At 41.1% G+C, this 17,964-nt stretch overlaps 1 protein-coding gene across 5 annotated transcripts in view; it reads left to right on the top strand.

Moving 5' to 3' along the window:
• Positions 1-16,756, top strand: part of SMAD9 (SMAD family member 9) — a 62,605-nt gene extending 45,849 nt beyond the window's left edge. For all 5 annotated transcript variants that reach the window (XM_067016165.1, XM_067016166.1, XM_059042159.2 and 2 more), the window contains 3 exons: positions 835-1,056; positions 10,283-10,539; positions 13,458-16,756. In XM_067016165.1, the coding sequence (XP_066872266.1) occupies positions 835-1,056; positions 10,283-10,539; positions 13,458-13,601 (623 nt within the window). In that variant the 3' untranslated portion in view covers positions 13,602-16,756. The remainder of the gene's footprint in view (positions 1-834; positions 1,057-10,282; positions 10,540-13,457) is intronic.
• The last annotated feature ends 1,208 nt before the right edge of the window (positions 16,757-17,964 follow it).

The raw sequence follows: 17,964 nt of genomic DNA, 5'->3' as shown, positions 1-17,964 counted from the left end.
TAATAACCCCCTAATTTATCTGTTTTGTAAGTTCATATTTTAGTGCATATAGGAACACACTCGAGACACAAGAATTACTAGAATATTCAAAGAAAAGAAAGATACTATAATCAATAGAAAGGCAGAGAAAGAGTGTGAGTGGCGAAGAAAAAAAACCTCCAAATTTGGGTTAGTGACAACTTAACTTTGAAAAATTTGGGGTGAAAACATAACATTCATGGATTTCCTAATGAAATAGACCTCTCCCTTTAAAATATCTTTTATGCCATAATTATCCCATATGTACACAAAGGAGAATGTGGGTCTATGTGGACATTGTTTTTTCTTTCTTAAATAAAATCCTATGCAGTGTTTTTGGTTTGATTTTTACATATTTGAACAAATTTTTTTCAGCTTTAGGTCATTAGAGAAGGATACTCTTTGCCACGGGGATTCAGTTTGGCACTGCAACAGTAAGATGCTGTCATCCGTAAAGATGAGGTGACCTGGCAGCTTCCTTTTAGCTGTGTTTCCTTTCGGGGGGATGAAGTTTACATGGATCCACTCATATCGCTGTGCCTGGCCCCTCAATTCTAGTAAACATGTTTACAAAGCCTCCAACCATGAGAGAATCACAAGGACGGTGGCCCCTGTGCACAGGTACGTGGACCAGATGAGCTACCTGCCAACAGCTTCCGTGAAAGAGGCAGGTTTGTAAAGATCACACAGCAGCCTGCTGGGTCTTGCAGCCAACTTTCTGGTGAACAGCGATAACCGCAGTTTCCCGGTGGAGTCGTGAGCTGGGAGGCACGAGCGTGGCGGTAGTGACGTCCTGTCTGGTCCGTTTTCTTTCAGATTTTCGGCCGGTTTGCTACGAGGAGCCGCAGCACTGGTGCTCAGTCGCCTACTATGAACTGAACAACCGTGTTGGGGAGACGTTCCAGGCTTCCTCCCGAAGTGTGCTTATTGATGGATTCACAGACCCTTCAAATAACAGGAACAGATTCTGTCTCGGACTTCTTTCTAATGTAAACAGAAACTCAACGATAGAAAATACCAGAAGACACATAGGAAAGGGTAAAAGCAAATATGTAGTTCCTTCCTATATTCTTCTGAGCTAAAACGTGGACATAGAAACAAGCCATGGATTGGCTGCGTGACTTAGTGCGATGATCCCAGGGCTTGGATCTGGGAGACCGTTCTGGGGATGTTGTTGGGAAAAGCATGGGAGGTTTTGTAACCTTAGTGTCTCTACCTCTGAGGTCGGCACAGCATCTTCTGGGGGGTGGCGTAGGGTGGGTATTAGGAAGACGAACAAGATGATAAATATGAAGACAGGATAAAATTATTATTTTTATTCATTTATTTATTTGGCTGCATTGGGTCTTAGTTGCGGCGTGCTGGCTTCTCTCTACCTGTGGCATGCGGGTTTTTTCTCTCTAATTGTGGCGTGCAGGCTCCAGGGCACGTGGGCTCTGTGGTTGTGGCACGCAGGGTTAGTTGCCCCAGGGCATGTGGGATCTTAGTTCCCCGACCAGGGATCGAACCTGCATCCCCTGCATTGGAAGACAGATTCTTTACCATTGGACCACCAGGGAAGTCCCAGGATGATATTATTGAAGAGAAGTATTATGAATTATTTTTGAATTGCCTGAAATGCTAAGTAGGATAACTTCTGAAGAAGAGGATTTCTGGCTGGATGATTATTTATATCAGGTGAAGTTACCTTTAGAGACTGAGAAGCTAGGCAGTTTAAAAAAATCATTGACTTATTAATGTCAGGAAGCCTTTGGTAGGTGATTGGGGTTCTCTTGTGTCCAGGCATTGTTACGAGAGCCAAATAAGCACAGGCTTCACTGGGGTCTGGCTGTGATGCTTTTGGAGCCTGTCTCATTGGCATGATTAGTCCCAGCTGAGCATGAGGCCTCGTTGAGGATTTTAAGTTCTTTTCTTTTCTATTTGAATAGTTGGCAGTGTCTGAATGGTGCCTGGTTGTCCACTGTTCTACTCTGGAATCACAGGTGTAAAGAACCTTCAGAGTCATTTGATCTTTTCTCTCCCCGGCTAGCACTTATACCACCTTGGGAAGTAGCCACGAGCCTTTTATTTCAAATTTCCAGGGGAGATTCATTATTTCACTTATGATGCTTCCTGTATTCTTCCTAACGTACCTCCTAAATGTCTCCTGTTGTAAACCTACAGACCATTGACTAGAGACAGGCTGAGTTCCTTCCCTGATGTTGACTCTTAATGGCAAAAGTTACTTTCTGTTTATTTTATCCTGTATCTTTCCATAGTAGCTTTGAGGTGGCTTACAAGAAACCTTTACAGTGAAATGATAAATGAAAAATAGAAAATCAGGAGCTGGGGGTGAGTGGGAGAGAAGAATAAACGTATGTCATCTCCAAGAGTTACCATGGTAATTGTAACCATTGTGATTGTGATTAAACTTTTCTTCTGGAGGTCAGAAAAAGGAAACTTAATCTGTAATGTAACTTTTATCCCAAAGGAGGAAACATAGTCATTCCTCAAAGGAAGTAATATTTTGACTGAAATCTTAAATATCTCAGGTATGGTTTTACTTTTAAATGATTTTTATAAGAATCTTCCGGTGAAATCTAAAGGTAGAACGTTAAAACGTAATGTTGTAGAGCTGTTTGCTAAAGGGTTTTACAGATTGGTCTGCATATTAGACTTCTACTTGTGCCACTTGATCTAAAAATAGAATTAAAATATGCAAGGACTGTTAAATACCTTGTGGGAAACTTTCTGCAAGTAGTTTGTTCAAGGTGCTGCTGATGTGGATGGACAGATGTGGAGGGTTGGTGTCATGTTAGTAACAGAGAGATAATCCACAGGGTTAAAAAAAAAACACAGGGGCAAGAACCAGGACTGGTGACCTGTTACAAAACCCAGCAAGCCTAGGAAATGCTCACCTGGATGGAAGGGCACTCCACCCTCAACATGGTCCCCAAGGCAAAGGCACAATTTTCTCAGAAAGCTGCTTTGGAATTGTCCTAATGTGAAAAGATAATTTTTTTAAGGGGCTACAAGCCATGCCATAAAGCATGGCATGGAATATTTCAAAGCAAGAGCTATTGGTTTTCTGTGAGGTCAGGGGGCTCTCTCTCAGGGGCCCCCGTGGATTGTCTGGTTCTGAGCTGCGTGGCTTCCTGGACCCCACCAGCCTGAGTAAGTTTGCAGCCAAATGCACCTTGAGGTTAGTGAATAAGTTGACATGTTCTGTGGTGTTAGTTACTAGAGACAGTCAGACTTCACAGCTGTGCATTCATCTCGCAAATATTTATTGAGCATTTAATCTTAGCCAGACTGTTCTGCCACTAGGGATGCAGCAGTGGGAAACAAACAAGACAAAACAAAAATCCCTGGCTTCGTGGATTACCTACAACTAAGGAAAGACAAACAAGAAATAATACACGCACGTACACACACGTCAAATGATAATTGTCCAGAGAAAAACAAAGGAGGGGAAGGGAATGGGGAGGGTAGCCAGGGCAGGCTTCCTAAGGAGGTGACATCTGAGCTGAGAGCTAAAGAGGGAATTGACAGTGTGGGTACCAGTGGGGAATGCTTTCCAAGCAAAGGGAAACAGCAGGTACAAAGGCCCTGAAGCCCGCCTGGCATAGTGAGGAATAGCAGGGACGCCAGAGTGAGTGGAGCGTCATAGGAGAAGAGGGGACAGGACCAGGTCTCAGGGCCTAGAGGCCATGCAGAGTGCTTTAACTTTGCCTGTGTGACATAGGAAGATGGAGTTAAGTTGGAGTTTACAGATCTGAGTTTTCACTTCAAAAGGATCCCCTGGCTGTTATATCGAGATGAGACTGTGGGGGAGGGGGGACAAAGGTGGAAGGTTTCTACAAAAAAAAAATCTTTTTATTATGGTTAATGATGGGCCATTTCTCCCCTCTAGTTATCAGTTGCTTTGAGGTCACTTCCGGTTTGTGTTCCTTGCCACTTAAGTTAGGGAAGATGGCTGATCCTCTAAAGGAAGTTCATGCCACCACCGGTCAGCAGTGCATGTACTTACTTTAAGTTGTTTTCTGTGGCGGTGATGGTTTATGCTGACTCACCCGTGCGCTTTCATCCTGCTTTCCATCTAATGCAATGCACTGTGAGGCAGCAGGCTTGGTTACCAAGCCTTTATTTGTGTCCTTACAACAGTAACAAATCTATTGCTTTGACCTCTCTAGCCAAGTGCTTTAAATAGCCGTAGGCTAGTTAGCGCTAGAATAGCCGGGGCTGCTGCTTCAGTGTCAGAGGCAGGGCTTCAGAGAACCTGGAAGGGTGCATTCTACATGAAGTCTGTCCATATTCTTCTTTGAAGGCCAGGCAGGCCACTTGAACTCTTTCAAATGACTAATAGCTGCCCCCACTGATTTTCCCTAATGTGTGTGAGGTACCCTGGCAGACTCTTACTCATATTATTTTTATTGTCACCCTACAAGTTAGGATTTCTTAGTCCTATTTTATGGATGAGGCAATGGAAGCTCAGACAATTCAGCGGCCTACCCATGGTCCCACGAGTGATGTGGGTTTGCACCCATGGCTCTGTCTGTAAGGTCCAGTCGCTCCCTTCCGCTGGAGGGGAGGGACCCTCCTGCTTTTTCATCTTGGCACCCCTCTTAGTTCAGCGCTTGAGGAGTTGAATCTTTCGATATGGAATGAAAATACTCATCATATGCTGCAGGCATGATATGTCAGAATCACCTCTGAGATCTTGATATAAGGCCCTCATAGTACTAAAGTGATGAAATTTTACAATGATTTACTTTAAAAATGTAAATCAGGGGAGATTTTGTGTTTTCCCCACAAGAATATTCTAGAAAAGGAGTACCTCACTGAGTTACACAGAGCTCCAGTAGAGGATTATAAAGATCTTTACAGAAAAAAAGATGAAGAACTGCTGACATATCATACCTATCTGTGACTGCGCAAAATAAAGCAAAGGTTATTTCCTGATGTTTTGGGAGTGATGTAATAGCCTGTTTGGATCACTGGAGTATAAAACATGCCTGCTTTTTTAGAGTAGCTTTTAGGATGGCCCCGATTTCCAAATAATGAGGAAAACCGCAGTTTTGAATGGACTGCATGGACATATGTGTGCTGCTCTTAAGGTCATTGAGGTTGGATTATATTTCTTAGAAATGCACAACTTAATATAATCCTAATCAATAGCACTGTCATTTCTGAGCACCTACGATTTGTGCTGTAACTGAAGTCAGAGCCATTGACCCTCGTAATGAGCCTGTGCTGTGTTCTTAGTGTGAAAGGACATTTGGAGCAGGACGGGCAGGTTTCTCCTTTGCAGCTGCAGACATGCTGCGTGTGTCCTGGCTGCTGGCTGTTATTCCTCTCATGGGAGAAGGAGTGGGTAATTATAATTCCTGAGGCATTAGCCCTAGGGATTGAACTTACCCAGGCAAACCAAGACCTTCCCTGAACGTAATTATCATAGATTCCAAATCACTGAATTGCTTTTGGAATTAGTTTTTCACCTTTTAATGAATCTTTATTTTCTTGCACATCTCAGCTTGTTCTGTAGAATCCTAGTAATGCTTCCATGTTTTATGAAAGGAATTATCCTGAGGCAAGGGTTTGGTTTGTCAGTTCCTTAGAAGGAGGGTCTGCACCTCAGGGTGATTTTTTTAAAAAATAAATTTATTTATTTTTGGCTGCATTGGGTCTTCCTTGCTGTGCGCAGGCTTTCTCTAGTTGCAGCGAGCAGGGGCTACTCTTCGTTGTGGTGCGCGGGCTTCTCATTGTGGTGGCTTCTCTTTCTTGCCAAGCATCGGCTCTAAGCGCGTGGGCTTCAGTAGTTGTGGCTCATGGGCTCTAGAGCGCAGGCTCAGTAGTTGTGGCGCACGGGCTTAGTTGCTCCGCGGTATGTGGGATCTTCCCGGACCAGGGATCGAACCCGTGTCCCCTGCATTGGCAGGTGGATTCTCAACCACTGCGCCACCAGGGAAGTCCTCAGGGTGATTTTTGGATTGCTTCTTTCCCAATGGATTTAGTTTCCCAGTCTCAAAATGTCCTTTCCATTCTGCCTTTGAATGTGTATAAGGTTTCTCATCCCTGAAAAAGCAAATCCTAAAAAATTTTAACACAATGTCATACTGTTGCAGTTATTACACAGGGCATTGCAGAATACTTCATATCATGAGAAAATGTTCACACTATTTTAATACGTGAAAAAAGGTTATAAAAGATCCTATAGAGGATGATCCTAATTTTGTTTAAAATGTGCACATAGGGCTTCCCTGGTGGCGCAGTGGTTGAGAGCCCGCCTGCCGATGCGGGGGACGCGGGTTCGTGCCCCGGTCCGGGAAGATCCCACATGCCGCGGAGCGGCTGGGCCCGTGAGCCATGGCCGCTGAGCCTGCGCGTCCGGAGCCTGTGCTCCGCAACGGGAGAGGCCACAACAGTGAGAGGCCCGCATACCACAACAAAAAAAAAAAAAAAAAAAAAAAAAAAATGTGCACATAAAAGACTGAAAGATATATGACAAATATTAGCTTTGAATATTTCTGGGCTGTGGATTTGTGGCCGATCTTTATTCTTTGCATCTCTGTATTTTATAAATTTCTTCTAGTGGGTTTTGTTGCTCTTGTGAAGATGGGGTGGGACCGGGCATGTCCAGGCATGCTGAGGTCACTGAAGTAGTGGAGAGAGAGAAAGCATCACGGTTCACCCACCTGGCAGAGTCACCGCGTGTGTGAGTGTACAGTGGGCATTCAGTGTAGGTCAGTTGGGACCAAAGCTGCTTGTTCATCATATTGTCCAGAGAGACTTAAAGTCTTCCAAGTATAGCTTTAGGGGACTGATTTTGCTACCAGCCCAGAAGTGGCTTTGTGTGAATTGGAAGGAACCCATTTCTCAAGAGAAGCTACTGCCATCTGCTGGAGGAGTCTTCTAATAACTGTACAAATCTCGGAAGACTGAGGCACACCCTGGGTTTGTGCAGTGCGCAGCTGCAGGCACTGTCCTGGGCGGGCCCACCTCCATCCTCTGGACCAAAGCCCCAGTGTAGATCTGGAAATCTTTACTTTTATATTATTTTTTGATCATACATTAAAAAAATTTATTTTGGAAAATTTCAAGCTTACACAAAAGTAGAGTCATGTAATAAATTTTCATATGACCATCTTCAGCTTCAATAATGAGTCACATTCTGTACCATTCTTTCCCCCTGTCCCATCACAGTATTTTTACAAGAGTATTTTGAAGGAAATCTCAGACCTCGTATCCTTTCTCCCATATATTTAAGTATATGTCTAACTACATAAGGAATTTCTGAAAGTATCATCATTAATTACCTTCAGAAATATGCACTTTCTTCAAGCTCCAGAGGATCCTGGCAGTCAGCCAGATTTTAAAATAGTTGTGCATCTTTGATGGAGAGTAAAGACTGGTGAGGCCCTTTGCCTTTGGGTTTCTCTGAAATCTTGATCTTACTTTAGATGGCCTGGACTCAAAAGAATGTCACCCTGCATTTCATAGAGTTTCTAAGTCAGTATGATTACACTTCTTCACAGCGATTAGTTGTATAGTTCACTTATGTTTCAATAAATAGTGCATTTTTTAATGGGAGAAAAATAAAATAAAATAGTTGTGCAGAAAAGAGGGCAGCAAAGCCAAGGGGAATATCAGTTACAAACTCCAGGGAAGGTGTTGAGTTTGTGCTCATAAGTTCAGGGTGTTTTCCAAGCAGAGTGGAGAGGCATCAGGGTTCTCTGGGCTGGGCTGTGGGGTGATGAGATCTACTTTCTGCAGGGATATCCTTTCCCCACCCCAACTCCCACTCCGGAGGGGATCCATGCATATTCCTTCCGCTTTGGGACGTACCCCTCTGACTGTTAGTAGGTTCCACAGCATTGGAACCCACTCGCCAGCCTAACTAAGCCGCTGTCCTCCCCGCCTCCCCTCCATCATCTGTCATTCAAGGCTGCAGAAGATGCCAGAAGGGACCGACCTGCAGCCTGACTCAGCAGTTCCAAATCAAGCCCAAAGAGTCCTAATTAACCACCACAGAGGACTCCAGACTCCATAATCTCCTAAAGGGTGGGTGCAGGCACACACAGATGGAAAACTCAGATGAAGATGCAGCCCGAGAAGAGAGGTAGTCCGAGGTGTGGGTACAACTTGCCCGAGGACCCCGTCGCCTGGCTTCTGTCTCGTCTCAGGCAGCAGCACCTTCTTTGGGCGTTTATCCTGAGTGCTCACTATTCTCTATGGCGATCTAGCATCTCACACATGTGGTTTGAAGCCACTCTTCTGGCCAGTCAAATGGATGCAACTAAAATCCCTTGCTTACTTGACTCCTTCGACGCCGCTGTCTCTAGCCCAAATCCAGCCTCCTTCGCAGTGGGGTTGAATTCCCGCCGGTCCCGGTACTGAGGACTGGCTCGGGCTTCTGCGGGTGCATCCTGTTGGCTCTGCCCCCTCTTCTCGCTCAGGATGCTAAACTACTGCCTCCTTGTTCAGTCTCTTCTCTGCTTTCCATGCTCTGCCAGCATGTCTGTGGCTGCGGATAAGAATTTATAACAGGACTGGAAATCCTCCCCTAAATAAACACCTGAGTCAGATAACAAAAATCTGTTCTCCTTAATAGGTTCTGGGGGGATTATATATTTGAAGGTCATTCAATTCAAAGACATACTGAACACTTAGCAGCCTCATGTTCTGGCTCTTTTACCACCTGCTTGCTCTCACTTTGAAAAAACTCACAGCTACCCCAGAGGCAGGCCTTCCCCCTGGGAGTTTTTAAGGGACGTCTGCTTGGATTTGCTCCTGCCTAACCTCCAACATGTCACTGCAGCCAAGTAACTATGTCCCAGCTAATTAGGACAGTCCTTGTGCCTTCTCCTCACGGCCAGGGCCACGGGTGTCAGACCCCAGGCCGTTTCGTGGAAAGAATGATGGAGATGAGGAAGAAAAGGGAGAGGAAGGCTGAGCAGAGGAGGGGGAGCTGGTCTGATCTAGAAGCTGAGAGGGGAACCTTGGCCTGAATATCAAGAGCTGTGCTTTATCACTGTGACCCTGGGTCCATTTCTTCAGACTGTGTTGGAGTCTGTGGTTGGGATACGTAATACTGAAAACCACTCTCCTCTAAAATTGTATTAAGGGAAAGGAGATTGGAAAAGGAAGCCATAAAGCTGGCGGGAAGTATAATGTAGAAGTGCCTCCATTGCTGCGGCTGTGTCCGAAATGTTTCCTAAATGCAGAGTTACACACACCAGGGTCTGAGAACCCCTGGAGGTCTTCAGTTCTATTACTTTTAAATGTTTTATTTTTATTTTTAAAAGATCCAAAATCTATCACTGTAAGTCCATTCAGGATCATTTCTACAAACCCCTTGCCACTGCAGTGATTGTATTTACAATCGTGTTGACACTTAGTGCTGGAGCATTTTGTTTCTGCTAAAAGGTTGGGGAACAATTGTTCTGGTATTGAATACTCACTAGACTAGAACATCTTCATCTCATCTAACCGCAGTCCCTTGTTATAAATTTATGTGGAATCTTAAACCCAGACGTTTGGAGGGAAAACAACAACTGAAATTTACTTTGAGCAGCAGCGTTCTCAGGATGCTTAGCCTTTCAGCACTAGGAATGTGAGATAAAGTAGCATAAACTACATTTTGATTGTGTTTTTATATTTTATCTGAAAACGTGGCACACATTTCACTGTTTGTAGGTAAAAAGAGGCATTGTTTCTATGACCTATAACTGTAGGTGATAAGCTTTAAAATAAAATAGGTCTCTCAGGTATTCATTAAGAGAAATGGATTTATAATTGTTGGTGAAATAAAATTTAAACTTCATTTATTGTTCCCTCTGAAGTAGGTTTAGTGTATGCACCCAAGTATTACCGTGGTACTATCTGTGTCCAGTTCTTTTTTTTTTTTTTTTTTTTTTGGTGTGTTCTGCATTATGTATTTATTTTGCGTCTAATACTATGAGATCTTCATTTTAGAAGGAACAAGCGTGAGACTCAGCAAGTGATGGCAGTAGTACACGAGAGCCTACTTCTGTGTTCTTGGTGCTGATCGTAAACCTGGGTTGCAATCCACTTTTAAATGGACTCATGGAAAAAATATAGATGATAATTAAAGCAAGTCAGCCCTTGGGGCACGTGTGCTACTCATCAGTGATTGGTGATATTAAAATTAACCTCACAGCTGATAGTCACATCTCTTGAGGTTACAGAGGTGGATGAGAAGGGAAGGGTGATGAACCCAAGCGAAAGTCGGTGCTGGTGTTGGAAGACTGTTTTTGCCTCGTAGGCGTGCATCTGTACTACGTGGGGGGAGAGGTCTATGCCGAGTGCGTGAGTGACAGCAGCATCTTTGTGCAGAGCCGGAACTGCAACTATCAGCACGGCTTTCACCCGGCCACCGTCTGCAAGATCCCCAGCGGCTGCAGCCTCAAGATCTTCAACAACCAGCTGTTCGCTCAGCTGCTCGCCCAGTCTGTCCATCACGGATTTGAAGTCGTTTATGAGTTGACAAAGATGTGCACCATCCGGATGAGCTTTGTCAAGGTAAGGAGTGCTTGCTTCCCAATTGTAAGATGGAAAATGAAAAATAAAACCAAAAGCACTCTTTGGTTGACGTGGCAGTTAGACAGCCAGGGCAAGTAGACAGCAGTTTGCCGGGGGGCAGAGGGGGACACTCTCTTTAATTGTTTTTTGGGGTTTTTTTAAAGTAAATACAAATTTAACTTAAATTTTTATTAAATTTTACAGTAAAAGTAAAACGAACAATATTCTAGAAGTCAAAATTCTACCTACAGGTAATGGCAAGAGTAGGGAAACTGCAGAGTCCAAATTTTACCAAACAATGTACAACTTTCCTGATCAGCAGCTTAACTGGGAAAAGCATGAGCTTTGTAAGCAAACAGATTTCAAATCAAATCCCTGCTCCCCTAACTAACAACTGATCAAACAAGGTAGCTATGCTATCTTTTTTTTTTTTTAACATCTTTATTGGAGTATAATTGCTTCACAGTGGGGTGTTAGTTTCGTTTCTGCTTTATAACAAAGTGAATCAAAGTGAATACATATAGCCCCATATCTCCTCCCTCTTGCATCTCCCTCCCACCCTCCCTATCCCACCCCTCTAGGTGGTCACAAAGCACGGAGCTGATCTCCCTGTGCTATGCGGCTGCTTCCTACTAGCTATCTATTTTACATTTGGTGGTGTATATATATATCAGTTGTTTTTTGGAAGAGCTTCTCCATGAGTATGAAATCTCTTGTTTAGCAATTTTAAGAAAATTCTTAAGCATATTACTTTTGGAGGAAAACCAAGGTAAGATAGTTATCTGATTTTTTTTAACGCATAAGATGAAGTGACAATTATAATTGTATAGAACTTAATGCTACAGAGATTCTTTCATCCTTCAAACTGCTGAGCATCCATGGTCACTCAGTAAATGTTGGTGAATTTACCTGAATCAAATAAGACACTCTCCTTACTCTTACAAAGCATACAGGCAAATGGAGCAGTCATATTTATAAATAAGCTACAAAACAGACAGAACTGACTCTAATACAAGATAGTATGAATTACGTGCTGTTTATAAAGGTATAAACAAATTGGGATAGAAACATTATGGGGGTTGTGATTAATTCTGAGACAGCAGTAGATGTTCTGTTTATGACTATTTGTTGAATTTATCAAATTAGATCTTATTAAAATTGATGTGAAGGTTGGAGAACGGAGGAAAAGTTACTTAGCGGGAAGGAAAAAAACTGGATTTGCACGTTGAAGCTAAAGACCTCAGTTTCATTGTCTGCTGTTTCATCCCTCGCAAAGCACTTGCAAATAATTCTAATATTTCCAAATCTGAGCTTGTTTATCAAACTGAGTATATGTACGCAGTTTTTCCATTGTCATATATTCATCCAAGGAATCAGTATGGCTTGTTCCAGGTTTTTTCAAAGTAAAATTTTATTAATCCTTTAAAATTATCTTGAAAAATGTGTCCTGTTTTTCTATACTTTTTTAAAAAAATATTTATTTATTTATTTATTTATGGCTGTGTTGGGTCTTTGTTGCTGCGCGCAGTCTTTTTCTAGTTGCGGTGAGCAGGGCTACTCTTCGTTGTGGTGCACGGGTTTCTCATTGTGGTGGCTTCTCTATTGCGGAGCACAGGCTCTAGGCATGCGAGCTTCAGTAATTGTGGCACGCGGGCTCAGTAGTTGTGGCTTGTGAGCTCTAGAGCGCAGGCTCAGTAGTTGTGGTGCACGGGCTTAGTTGCTCCGCAGCATGTGGGATCTTCCCATACCAGGGCTCGAACCCGTGGTGTGCCCTGCATTGGCAGGAGGATTCTTAACCACTGCACCACCAGGGAAGTCCATTATGTCTTTATTGTATATATAATTTTAGTAATTATTTTAAAAATAAGAATAGAGTTTTCAATGGAAAAAATGACTTCTTGAATCCATTTCTTAAATGGTGACAAAGCAGTTTTATTCACATTTACTCTTAAGCTTTAAAAGTATTTTCACACGGTCAGGCAATTAAATACCTGAAAATCTTTTCAGACGTTTTGATGCCTCAGAGCCAGCAGAGGGCGTTAAATTGCTATTAACGAACAGCCATTTGACGCGGTTACTTTTTTCTAGGCCTGTGTTTTTCAAATTAGGATGAAATGCCAATATCTCAGACGTAATTATTTCACTGTAACATAAGCTTGCATAGAAATCTTATTTTCCTAAGATCAGCAAGATGTATTTCTCAGATATGCAACCTTTAAATTCATAAAACTACACAATTCACAGAAAATAAACTGTTATTATATTGCAGGGACTTTTAAAAACATAAATCCCTAGCAAATATAACTACAGATGATCAGTGTAAAAGAAATGTACAAGTCTCATCACAAGAAAAAATTGCAACCATGTGAGGTGATGGATATTGACTAAACATATTATTATCTTTATTTTTACTGTCTCTCCTGTGGATGGTCACAAATGGCAAATTGCCAGAAGTGAGCCAGCGGGGGAGAGGAGAAACCAGCTTTGTTCATCAATCCTGGATAACCAAGAGCGCCCTCAGCCCTCGCTTTACAATGTTCAGATCCAGTCATTGGTCTGTAGTGAGCGACCATTTTGTACAAAACATGGGTCTTCAGCATTAAGGGAGTGAACATGAGTTCAAGCTCCTTTCTCTGTGGAAGAGGAAGTGATTTGCCAGGGTCCCTGGCATGGCTAGAACCCAGGCCCTCTCTGGGTCTATGAATTTAGTTGTGAACCCAGGAGGAAACCATGGATGGGGTCTCAGGGTATGTGGTTGATGCAAAAGTCGTCCTGTACTTGCAGGAACGTAGAGTTCACGTTCTCAGGTCCCAGGAGCTGCCCCGGCTTGGGTGGGCTGTGTCCACTGGGCCTGCTGGGGCCTCTGAAGGTTGCCTGAAAGTCTGGCACAATCACTCCACTCCATTTTTGCTTTTCAGGGTTGGGGAGCCGAGTATCATCGCCAGGATGTCACGAGCACGCCCTGCTGGATTGAGATTCACCTTCATGGACCACTGCAGTGGTTGGACAAAGTTCTGACTCAAATGGGCTCTCCACACAACCCGATTTCTTCAGTGTCTTAACAGTCCTGTCTTCATCCACATTTCTATAGGATAGATGCTATTGCAGGCAGTGGCTTATATCATTTCAGATTGGCAACTAACTGAAGTTTCTAAGTACATGTGTAAATACATATAATATATACTATTCACATTTTGTATCACCATTTGTTTTGTGCTTTCTAGTTAACCTGATGCCAGTACAGTGCAATTAGAAAAGCAGGTTTTTTGTGCCTATGCTCTAATAAGCAGCAGCTTCTTTTGTGGGAGAGGACAAGTGAGAGGCAACTGTAGGAACAGTATTTGAAGGGTGTTGGTAGAATAAAGGCAGCTGTAGTCCACCATGTCATGTAAGGCATGTTGTATGGCCAATCTGGAAAAATATTAAACCTGTTTACGTAGCAAAAATCAGGTACTAGCAGCACTAGAGCAAATAACACTTTTAGGACAAAACAAAGCTATCAAACCCATAACATTTAAATAACCTCACTGTTAGTGCTACTGGCCAAAAAAAAAAAAAAAAAAATCAAGCTTATAAAATCAGTTATGTAAGGTAAGTCACATAAACTTTATTTCTGAAGTTGAAATACCTATAGCTGGACTACTGTGCTGATATGAATGGTACATTTTAAACAAATTAAACTGTGATGGGAAAAGAAAGAAACTGTGAAGCTGATAGTCATGTTGCCTCATTATCTACCACTGTAAAAAAAAAAAGAATGAGTCTAATATGGGAAGATAAATATGAAAATAGCATGAAATGACCTATATCCCCCAATTGCAAAATAAGATCAGAACTTAGTCTGAGAATCACCCACGGAGATGCCTGCTTTCCACATAAGAAATCTCGGGTTCCTGTTTTCCTGGTGATTCATGTCAGGCAGCTCTGCAGATTTCTGAGTCTGCACAGTGAGCTCTACGGCCGTGTATGTAACTCAGTCCTGTGTGCAGAAGCAGTAAAATAAGAGCATTGGACAAAAGCACCCTGTTTACTTATACCTTCTCACATTCCCACATTCAAAGTCTCTAGGTGAGGGCATGCCTTTTGCCCCATTTTCCTCACATGTTGGCAAATATTAACTATTCACAGATGACTCAAACAGTGGTGAAGCCTTTGAGAAAATCTAGACACGCTGCTGGGATCAAATTTGCGTTATTTAACTTAGTGTCTCTATTGATTAAATGATCTGCTGGTCATATGTGGTAGCCTCTTCTAAAACTAAAGCTTCATACCTGGAAATAACTTCCCAAGTAAGATAATAATTTCACAATCCCTATCATTTCTGAGGAACAGTGGTCCTGAATAACAGGACATTAAAAAAAATGTATCCACAACATCAAAACCTGTTCTTATTTACCCTTGGATGATAAAGAGAGGAAAAATTCCCAAATTCCTAGGTACTTTCATATATATATAATTCCCACCCACTAAACACTGCATTGCTTGGAAAAATATTTCACACCCTTTTTAAAATGTGTAACTTAAGAAGGTAATTATGCTTGTAACAGACGGTACTTCAGTGATCGAGGAGGTTTCTTCATTTATACGTTCTGTCTCAACTCTTTCTAGCATTAGTGCATAGTAGTTGTTTCTCATTAAATTGTATTCAAGGTAGGAATGATCATGTGAAAAAGATGTATGTGTGAGCTACTGCTGTCACCTCTTGTAATGACTAGTGTTACCTAATAGAAGCTTCTCTATATACAATAGAAAATATTACACGTTACATTAAAGCTAGGTGGTCCATTTAGTGTTTAGCAAACTCCGTGGTATATTGGTTCATCAACTATGTATGCCTGGCACAATGTTAGGTACTGTGGAATCGAATGTAAACAAGAGACCCGTCCCAGCCCTTTGGAGCTGAGAGTCTTAAGAGTAAATCTGTTTGTAGAATCATCTTCATGTTTCAAGAACTTTTAAAACAAACCATGCAATCTTTCTTATGCTTGAAAAAAAGTATAATTGACTTCTTAATTATCTCTATTTTGCAGCTGATTTCTCTTCTCTGCTGAGCAATCAAGTAATGGTTGAAGACTTCCTTGGATAAATGCTACTTTTCTTCTATGTCTCAAAATTGGGTTTTTCTCCTTTTGCTTCCCTATTTTCCAATAATTCCCCATCTCCCCTTTTCTTGGAAAAGGCATTAATATGGTGAAGTCATCCTCATACAAGTACTGTTGCATGAAAGAGCATTAGGTACATGTGGTTTGGGCTCCAGAGAGCAAACACAGCTTTCTGAATCTCTCCATTAGTGGTCAAACTCCTCCTCTGGTAATCTTATACCTTTACAGGATTAATCGGTACTAGTTGCTTATAAATGACATGAAAAAATACACTGAATTTTCATGCAGCTTTGGGAAACCAGGACAAAATATTCCAGTGAATTCAAATTATTTCTTCAAAAAATAAATGATTAAAGTGGTACATATGCATCATTACCAGTCCTATCTCACCAGAAGCCTTTATTAAGAACTGTGAAATTCAGAGAATTTAGAATTGATGAGAAGTTAATCCTTCAGTCACTGTAAGAGTCACATTTTAAATCAGCCTTTTAACATTTCTGCTGGCAAGAATTGTTAAAAATAGTAATGCAGTATTTGATTTCAAACTTCTAAATGTGCTCATTTAGCATTTATTCCTTGAGATAGACAATCCAAAAAATGTCATAGCATTCTTTTATAGGATAGTGAGCAAAGTGGACATGCTAAGCCATTAATTGAATCAGCCAAACATGTTTAAGTTGCCACAGACAAGGACTGTGCAATAGAGAATAACAACATCTGGCCTGCTCACAAGACCCAGAACATTTATGGTGTTGTTCAAGCCTGTTTTTAGTGTTTTTTGTTAAAAATTTGAGATGTGAAAAGTTTGTTTTAGTTAGATGATATTTTAATACCTGCCAGTGCTTTGGAACTATTAAGATGTCACTTCTCAATACATTTATGTTTTGTTATTCTTTTCTTTTTTTTTTACACTCAGTATAAATCAGGAAAAGCTGTACAACAACCTAGCATTTAGAATTTCCTTTTCATTGTCTTCTTAGGAACTGAATACCCCCATCACAGCAACAAAAGCGTTTTGTAAGTACCACTTGCTAGACTTTAAGCACCTGCTTAACTTTGAGTATGTCCTGAATATTTGGTATATATAATCAACAAATAAAGCAAGCAAAATATAACATGCATTCCAAATTTCGTCTTTTCCTATTAAGGATTTAACAGCTGAACTATATGACAAGATTAGGTGATCCTGGCATATGTTAAATTCAAATTAATGTAAAACAAACCAACAAAAAAGAAACTATATTTCTATCTAAGTAATGTTTTTGATTATTGTAGGTAGGCTTCAATTATCCTTCAAATGCTCACTTACACTGTTACCTGATTGTTTATAATAAAGAATACTGTACCTATGTGTCTTTTGGCTCATTTTTCCCTGCAAACGTCATAGAAGGATTTCTTGCATATGAGTCCTTAAGATGATCTTAAACCATCCTATTTTGAAAATAGGATGTTTTTGAAATCCAACATCCTATAGAGAAATTAGGTAACAGTTTTGAATTAAACACCTCAGAATAACTGGCATTAAATATAGAACCTTGCGGGGAGGGATAAATTAGGAGGTTGGGATTAACATATTCACATTTATATATAAAATAGAAAATATATATATTCATATATAAAATAGAAAAGAATATAGAACTTTGAAGATACTTTGCAGTAATTTTAGAAAGGATGTGCATAGAAGCTTTTTTTCTGGATATTAAGTGATATTACAGTATATAGGAGAATGAACATTTTATTACTGCATACATCTGTATATTGCTATATATTACCTATTAGAAAGGTGCTAAAGAAGGCAACTGAGGAAAAACTAAGATAAATCCAGGAGGAGTATGAACATATCTAAAAATGTAAATGTTCTATTCCCTCCATTTAAATTTCCTTCTAGCCTATAAACGGAGGGGGTTAAATATGTAAATATTTTCAGAAAACTTAGCTGCCTTAACTTGATCAAAGTTTTCCTTTTTTTATTTTTTTTAAAGAAATGGAGCCCTTTAGTCAAAAGAAATATTTTATGGAGTTCCAAAATGTAAACAGATGAAAGACAAGCTATTCTGGTTCGATACAGGTGAGGATTATGAAGTTGTAAGTTTATGGAAAGCAGTGTTTGTGTCTTGCTCGTCTTTGCATCTCCCATGTTTCCTGACCCTGTTCTTGCAACCAAAATTTGGTATTGGCACTTCAACCACTAACTAGTACAGATTTTAAAATATATCACTGTATAGACATAAAATATTGTCTTTAAACATTAGCCCATCTAAGAGAAGGAATATTTTCATCATCCTAGGAACTTCCACATATTTGTTTATTAGACGATTCTTGT

Source organism: Kogia breviceps, chromosome 16 (genome assembly GCF_026419965.1).
Source record: "Kogia breviceps isolate mKogBre1 chromosome 16, mKogBre1 haplotype 1, whole genome shotgun sequence".
Taxonomy (NCBI): Eukaryota; Metazoa; Chordata; class Mammalia; order Artiodactyla; family Physeteridae; genus Kogia; species Kogia breviceps.
The sequence above is the reverse complement of the archived record's forward strand: the minus strand, read 5'-3'. Positions and strand labels throughout refer to the sequence as shown.